The sequence below is a fragment of the Microtus ochrogaster genome (genome assembly GCF_000317375.1).
Source record: "Microtus ochrogaster isolate Prairie Vole_2 chromosome 14 unlocalized genomic scaffold, MicOch1.0 chr14_random_1, whole genome shotgun sequence".
NCBI lineage: Eukaryota > Metazoa > Chordata > Mammalia > Rodentia > Cricetidae > Microtus > Microtus ochrogaster.
In genome coordinates this window covers 27,135,764-27,144,377 of record NW_004949096.1, presented here as the reverse complement: position 1 = coordinate 27,144,377, position 8,614 = coordinate 27,135,764, and the positions used below count along the sequence as shown (strand labels likewise).

At 41.7% G+C, this 8,614-nt stretch overlaps 1 protein-coding gene across 1 annotated transcript in view; it reads right to left on the bottom strand.

Annotated features, from left to right (window-relative positions):
- Positions 1-8,614, bottom strand: part of Bub1b (BUB1 mitotic checkpoint serine/threonine kinase B) — a 57,119-nt gene that overhangs the window by 10,636 nt on the left and 37,869 nt on the right. Inside the window, exons 15-18 of the mRNA XM_005364244.1 lie at positions 5,650-5,924; positions 4,770-4,903; positions 3,783-3,923; positions 3,170-3,270 (exon numbers count right to left, since the gene is read on the bottom strand). Of these exons, the coding sequence (XP_005364301.1) occupies positions 3,170-3,270; positions 3,783-3,923; positions 4,770-4,903; positions 5,650-5,924 (651 nt within the window). The remainder of the gene's footprint in view (positions 1-3,169; positions 3,271-3,782; positions 3,924-4,769; positions 4,904-5,649; positions 5,925-8,614) is intronic.

Below are 8,614 nucleotides of genomic sequence, written 5' to 3'. Positions count from 1 at the left end.
GTAGTGACTACTTTAATCCCAGCATTTTGGAAGCAGAAGCTGGTAGATTACAGAGTGAGTTCTAGAACAGCCGGACACAGAGAAACCCTGCCTTGAGAATAAACAACAGCAACAACAAAAAAATAAAAATAAAAAAAATAAAAAGCCCCTTTGAAAGAAATGTAAAACCTATAGAGAGACTGAAATTACAGTTGATAAAATCATCTTCTAAATCTATAGATTGTACATTGCAGGATTCAACCAACCATGGATGGACACGACTTGAGAGGTGGTGGGAACAACACACAATAAATATGGACATTATGTTAGTATTGTAAGTGGCCCAGTGATGACTTAAAGCATATTATAGTGTATGTGTAGGTTATTCACAAATACTATGTCAGTCTATAGAAAGGACTTGAATATCCTCAGGTTTGGGTATCTCAAATGGGAGGAAGTGTCTTAGAATCAATCCTCCGCAGCTACCGAGTACAGTTTATTTATGTTTTCATAAATAAAGCGTGAATAATATCAGAAGGGCAAAGCTAAGCCACTAGAGGCCAGGCAGTAGCATCACACACCTTTAATACCAAGATTTGAGAGACAGAGGCAGACGGAGTTCAAGGCCACCCTGAGCTACACAAGATCCATTAACAAATCCAGATGGTGGTGGCTCACACCTTTAATCCCAACACTAGAGGGAGGAGAGGGAGGCTCTGGCTGAGGTCTGAGGTCACCCAGCCATGGTAGAGGTAAGACTTTTCTAGTGACTGGCCTTTGCTTTTCTAATTTTTAGGTTGAACCCCAATATCTGTCTCTGAGTTTTTATTATTTGTGCTACAACTGAGACATGATTGCATTACAGAAAGCAGGACAAAGGAGAAGCTAGAGGGATAAAAACATTTCACTTTAATTCTATGTGCCTGTATGTAGTGCACACCCTCAGAAGAGCATTGTAGACCCCAGAGCTGGAGTCCCAGGTGGTTGTGAGCTGTCCAGTGTGGGTGCTGGGAATCAAACTCAGGTCCTCTCTAACAGCAGTAAGTGCTCTGAACCATCTCTCCAGTCCCATAAATGAGGGGAAGGAAGAGAAGAGGAAATAAGGGCTGGTGACATGGCTCGGTGAGTAAAGGTGTTTTGGTTTCTTTCTTTTCATCAAGTCCAGAACCATATGATAAAGAGAGAACAAAGGCCTAAAACTTGTCCTTGGATCTACACCTACACATCTATACCTACACACTTACGCACATGCACGCACGCACACACACACGCGTGCACATACACACACACACACACATACAAATAAATGCTAAACAAATAAATGATTGTCCAGGAAAAAACCTACAACCTAATATGAGAAATTACAAATTGAGAAAGCAGAAAATTGAAATAATTTTTTTAAAGAAAATGTCAAGACTGAAAGAATAAATGTCCACTGACATTTTCTATCTGCCGAGCACACAGGCAATAAGTGTGTAACCACTATGTGCTGGCAACAAACAAGACTACAGGATCTAGAGACAGGAAGAGATTTCACACAAAGTTACTGGAATTAATAAGACAGCTGGTCAGACCCGCAGATCCAAAGCTACAGGAGCTCCATGACACAAGGCAACAACAGTATAGACAAGAAGTCCCACAGAGGGCCCAGTACCAAGGGTGTAGCAGAAGCAGCAGCCTTGAACCAGACCAATGACTCACTGCAATGAACACTGACACATGAAGATGTATGGACTAAAGAGAACACTGGATGACTAGTGTGTCACAATACAGCTTCCACGCCAAGACTTCGTTTGTTTTTGTTTTTCTTTTAATTTTATTTCGGGGAGGGGAAGTTGCAAGAGCAAAGGGTGGATATGAAGGGATGTGGGGATGAAGGGATCGGGATGCATGATGTGAAATCCAAAGAATCAATAAAAAGTTTTAAAAAAGAAGAAAAAAAAAGACAGCTCAACTGGGCTTGGTGGAACATCCCCGCAATCAAAGCATCCAGGAGGCAGCAGAGACAGGAGGATTGTTAGTTTGAGGGCTACATAGCAAGACCCTATCTCAAACCCCAAGACAACCCCCACTTCATACAAAAGCTCCACTGCACTTCTGGAACTTGAAGGCCTGAGTGGCTGACCCCTGCCTTTATTCCCTTTGTGCAGACTCTTTTAAAACCTGCCAAAAGCTAAAGACTGTGAGGTTGGACCCCAGCCAAAAGCGAAAACACAATGTTACCACATGCATTAGAATAAAATCAAGTGAATGCCCATGCCCAGGTGTGCTTGGTTTGGGTTCTAGCAAACCCTTTGTGCAAACACAATTGCTTTCCTAAACTTTAAAAAAATGAAAAAGATTAGGATGGCAAAAGACTCCAAAAGTAAGGCCCGAAGACATGGCCCAGTGGTGTGGTGTTTGCTTCTACAATGCCTATATTCAATTTCTAAAACTGCAGAACAAAAACAAAAACAAAAAACAATCAAACAACAGCAGAAAACAAACAAACAAACAAACAAAAAAACCCAAGCACGTTTAGAGTAGAAGGTTTTAAAATTCTAAGGGAAAAAATTTAACAAAGAGTTCTATATCCAGTCAAACTACCAATAAAGAAAAGATGTAGACTAAGGAATTTTCTGACCCAGAGGATTTAAAAAACTTTATATTGCCTCCTTTTCTTCAGAAAGCTACTAAGTACTCATCCAAAATGAGAGGAATTAAGCTAAAAAAGAAATGGGAGAAGCCGGGTGGTTGGAGGTGCATCTTTAATCCCAACACTTGGGAGACAGAGGCAGGTGGATCTCTGTGAGTTCGAGGCCAGCCTGGTCTACAAGAGCTAGTTCCAGGACAGACTCCAAAGCTACAGAGAAACCCTGTCTCGAAAAAACAAAAACAAAAAAACAAAACAAAACAAAAAACCCAAAAACCAAAGAAAAAAAGAAATGGAGAGAATTAGGTATCTGGGTGTCTGATATCTCCCCAGAAAGACAAAGTGGACAGAATACTCAGAAGGCTTGGGTACAGGACAATCTTTACACAACAGTCCCTCATTTCTGATCTCTGATCGTGACATAGAATGGTGACTGATTTTGGTGATGGCTCGCCCATTTCCCAGTAAAGAAACCAGTAGACAGGTGTGACAGTACCATAGGGACACAGCTGTCTTCTTTGCTTATTTACCAGGTAACAAAATTAGAGTCAGTCTCACCTTTATCATGGTTAACTCGGCCGAGTCTCTTGGTGCCACCCAGAGTAACTTGTAATCGTCACATATCAGGTACTCTTGTTTAATGCAGTAGTCTTCACTACCTGTGGAGAAGGTTTGATTCCATGTGACATCACTGTGAGCATATGGAGGTCCTAACACTATCTCCCAGCGAAGGGGGAGAGGTACTAGTGTATTTGCCAGGAAGTAGCTTCTGGAATACTTTTCAAAATCATTTGTTTAAAATCAAAAGGAGGGCTGGACATATGAGTGGCTCAGCTAAGAGCACTAGTTCCTACAGAGGACCTGGGTTTGATCCCCAGCACCCACAAGGCAGCTCACAATCATATGGAGAACCCCAGTTCTAGGGGATCCGACAGGCATCACAAACATGCAGGCTCATAAAAGTCAATAAAAATAAATCTTAAAAAGTATTAAATAAAAGGAGGCAAATAAAAGTGCCATTGTTACTATGGCATGAAACTACCAATGTGTTAACCTCTATAATGTGATTTATTACAACCTAGGCACGTTCACAGTGTTCATGTGCTCAGTGTTCAAATCACTTATTTGTATGCTATCATAAGCAAAAGGATAGGTATTCAACAGTACTTACCTAACTCAATTTCCTTCCCTACTTCCAGGGTAGGCATTAGTCTGTCTTCCACAGAAAACTCTGCAAAAGCACTTGACTCTGGTAGGGATTTTAGTAGTTGGAGTCGGTATTGTGAACACCAGGGTGACTGAACAGCATTTTCTGTGGAGAAAATAAGCATCAAATATAAATTAACGTTCAGGACTGGATGGTTGATGGCACATGCCTTTAATCCCAGCACTTGGGAGCAGTAGGCAGGCGGATCTCTGTGAGTTCAAGGCCAGCCTGGTCTACAGCAGTTCTCAACCTACAGGGGACTCACATCAGATATGTACATTATGATTCATAATAGTAGCAAAAATTGTAGTTACAAAATAACTAATAAATTTATGGTTGGGGGGGTCACTACCACATGAGGAACTGTATTAAAGGGTCTTCCTAAAGCATTAGGAATGTTAAGAGCCACGGGAATATAGAGTAAGTTCCAGCATAGCCAGGATCACACAGAGAAACCCTGCCCCAACCCCCACCCCCCAAACAAACAGACAAAACAAAACCCAGTAGTGGTGGCACATGCCTTTAATTCCAGCACTCAGAGGCAGAAGTAGACAGATCTCTATGAATTTGAGGCCAACTTGGTCTACAGAGGGCATTCCAGGATACCCAAGGCTACACAGAGAAACCCTGTCTCAATCCCCACCTAGGCAGTGGTGGAGCAGGCCTTTAATTCCAGCACTCAAATGGCAGAGGCCAGTGGGTCTCTGAGTTCGAGGCCAGATTGGTCTTCAGAGTGAGCTCCAGGGCTACACAGAAAACCCATGTCTCAGAAAAACAAACAAACAAGAGACCAGAGGGGAAAAGACTCCAACAAGATTGCAAAATCAGCACTGCCAATCTGCCAACACTCATTTGCCTTACGTACTTATGAATTATGCTGAGCTACTGCTAGCTTATCTGAACGTTCCCCAGGCAGCGTAAGGAGCCTGCCCACAGGCTGGGCGGATCTACCTGCAGCATCAGTAGTTAGCTCCAGCTTCTCGGGGAGCTGAAGGCCCTTGATGGAGGAGGTACTCGACACAGAAGCAGAGGATCCAGAGAAGGCAGATGAGTGTGTGGCTTCACCGCTGTCTTCAATAATTGGGCTGCAAGAAACAAAAGTGGAGCTCTCCTCAGGCATAGTATATACCAACTATGTTAGAACTTTTTAAATTTTTGTAATATTCATTTAATTTTCTGAGTGTTTTGCCTGCATGTATGCAGCGCACCAGTGTGAGAGCTGAGACTGTGGAAGAGGATGTCAGATCCCCTAGGACTGGAGTTACAGAGGGTTGTGAGCTCTGAGTGTTGGGAACTGAACCTGGGACCTCTGCAAGAACAGCTTTATATATTTTTAATTTATAAATTTTACATTGAATTCATTTTGTAATAAAATTTATTTTAAAATAATTTATAGTTGCTATAATTTTTATTAGTCTCACTTTTAAAGCACATCATTTTCCCAAATCAGGAATGGATGAAAAAAATTTTATTTATTTACTGTATGTACATGAGTGTTCTGCTCACATGTTGTACACAATGCGTATGCCTGGTACCTGTAGAGGTAAGAAGACAATGAATAGCACAGAACTGGAGTTATGACAGCTGTGAGTTACCACGTGTGTGTTGGGAATCAAACCCGGGTCCTCTACAAGAACCAACTCTCCTTCTGTATCTTTGAGTCTCATTACGTCAAATTTACTTCTTATCCTCAAATCCAATGTCATTACACTGACATTACACCAGAGAGAGACAGACTGTCTTGTTCAGCATCTGGCAGACAGTAAGAGCCTGACGCCTGCTCACTATAACTGATAAGCTCACGGACCAAGAGAGCAAACACTCCAATCACCTCAGCTTCTTGACACTGAGGGTCTGGCTATAAATAGTGGCCATTGCAGTGTGATGGACTTCAGTGGTCTTCCCGTCCAGATCCTCCTCCTGGGACAGTCTCTCAGGGTCAGAAGGGATGCCCTTCAAGGACGGCATCTCATGGAAAGGAGTAGATGCAAAACGAGGTGCTCTAGCAAAGTAACAAGTGTCCTCAGGGATGGGACACATGGTTACATTCCTGAAACTAGTGATGGTGGCATCTTCACTCAAAGGTTCAATTCCTGTAAGTTCATCCTAAAGTAAAAACGGAACAAACACAGCTTAGCTGAGCTAGTTCAATAAACATGTGAATGGCACGCACGTGCGCGCGCACACACACAGACACACAGACACAAACACATCAGATCACTGACATGAGATTTAGAAATAAACATAGCAAGTCGTCTAGCTAAAGACAATTTAAAAAGCATAGTACAACACTGAGGAAGGTGATTTTGTACTTCAACAGAAAATATACTATGAGGGCTCTCCACACATGGAAAGATTGCTTCGTGTCCTCTCCCAAGCAATTCTACCTCAAAGCTGAAGCACTGATACCACTTTTCTCACTTAAAAAAAGTATCTGTGGGCTTAGCGAGACGGCTCAGAGAATACCTGCTGCCTTTCCAGAGGACCCAGGTTCAGTTCCTACCACCTGGGTGGGCAGCTGAGCTCCAAGGGCTCCTCCACAGGTGCCTACTACACACACGGCATGCATTTACAGAACCGCACACGGACACACAGATAAAAATACTCTTTTTAAAAATTCCTTTAAATGCCAGCTGTGGTGGTGCACACCTTTAATCTCCGCACTCAGGAGCCAGAGGCAGCAGATCTCTGAGTTCAAGGCCAGCCTGCTCTACATAGTGAGTTCCAGGATGGCTAGAGCTACATAGTGAGATCCTACTTTGAAAAAACAAATTAAAAAAAAAAATCAATTCTTTAAAAACCGGGATGGTCACAATGGGGTTGCATTTTTAATTAACCAATCTGCGCATGTGTGCGTGCATGTAAGCCATGGCAGCATGTGGAGATCAGAGGACAACTGTGTAAGCCATTTTTTCCTTCTACCATATGGAACTCAGGTTTCAGATTGGCAGCAAAGCTCACCAAGCCATCTTGCTGGCCCCAAAATGTCTATTTATTAGAAATGAGTTAAGGGGCCAGGGTTATACTCAGTGACAGTCATACAATATTCATGGGGCTCGAAACTTGAGGACTACGAGGAAAATATAAGACAGCTTAGTCAGGTCTTCCAGATTAGTCCCTATTTTTCATTACTCAAAACTATTTTAAAATATACACAAATTTTTATGAACATCTAAATGTTCCTAGGATAAATATTCCTAAAATAATTAGCTAGTTGTAAGGCTATAAACACTAAGGCTTTTATTTTTTTAACATGTATTGCTTAGTTGCCCTGAAAGATTAAACTACTTTATATATTTACCTACAATATAGGAACTGCCCACTTCAGTTAACCCTCATAGATACTAAATATTAATTTTCTAGATTACCTACAATTTGACATATCTGACACATTTTGACTCAAAATTAAGGAAGCAGAAGTAGAAGTATACCTCAGAGAGACAGTGCAGAGATTTATAATAGCCTAGTCCACACAGAGAGCTCCCAGCCAAGCCTCCCTCAAAAAGCAAAGGAAATTTTTAATAAAACATTCAAAGTGGGCAGCCAGCCTAGTCTACAGAACAAGTACCAGGACAGTCAGAGTTACACAGAGAAACCCTGTCTAGAAAAAACAAAAACACAACAAAACAAAATTTAAAGTAAAATAAATCACTATTATTAATCTATTAGTTTAGAGATTTTAAATAGGACTGGAAGGGGAGCTAAAAAATTCAGGTAGATACTTCTTAACAAAATCCAAGAAAGAGACTGCAAAGGGAAAGGGGGAAAGAGAGGGGAGGGGGGGGAGAGAAGGGAGAGAGAAAGAGAGAGGATATGAATGATAAGGCCCCTTTACTATCCAGCTACAGGCCTAACCCCTACCCGGGGAGCTTCTCAGGACAAGGGCACCTACTGTTTTCAGCCACTGTGCTTTCACAGCAGCCAGGGACTAACGGCGTCAGAGCCACAGAGGAACTTTCCCAAATGATTTAAAACAAGGGGAAAATAATGCTTAGATTCCTCTCCAGAAATTTAAATCACATAAAACTGGAACGGGACCTGAGAATCTTCCTTCAGTCATCAAAGTCTCCCATGGCACTTCTGAGTCATTGGAAATTTCTGTATTTTGGATATAAAACATTCATATGTGAAAATCTACCTAGCCATACAATCCTGTGTACTTTACTAGACATAAAATATATCAAGAAAGTAAATAAAAAGAAAAGTTTATTTTAAAAAATGTCTCCCAATGACTTTGCGCATTTCCTCGGATGTGGAGGAAGCACTGTCACTGAAGCCACTCATCATGTCCCCAGAACAATCCTCAAATTAAACACGCCAGCCTTCCTCAAGTGCCTGGGTGCTAGTCTGCTGAGAAGCATCTTTTGTCCTTCCCTAAAGTTTCAACAAAATGTCAATGCCAAGGCCCATGCTTGTCTTTTGTTTTAGTTTGACTTGAATGTCTATACAGTACATTCTTACCCCTGGGTGTTAGGACTATGCGACAGTAGTTAACAGAATAGCCAGGGGCCATGAGAGAGTGAGTAAAGACACCTACAGCCAGGCCTGATGACAGTTACATGAAGTTATATGGAGTAAAGAGACAACCTGACCTCTACACGCACATGCAAGCACTCACACATAAACACAAAAAACTAAATGTAAAGAAAACCAGAACAGGAAGGAAAAATTGTTGGTCTACATGTTTCCATTACCACAAAAGGCATTTTACATTGGAAGTGTGAGAAGGCTGTCAAATTAGTGACTCACCTGACCTTTTACAACTCTGGGATCTAATCCGTCACTCCTGTGTGTCA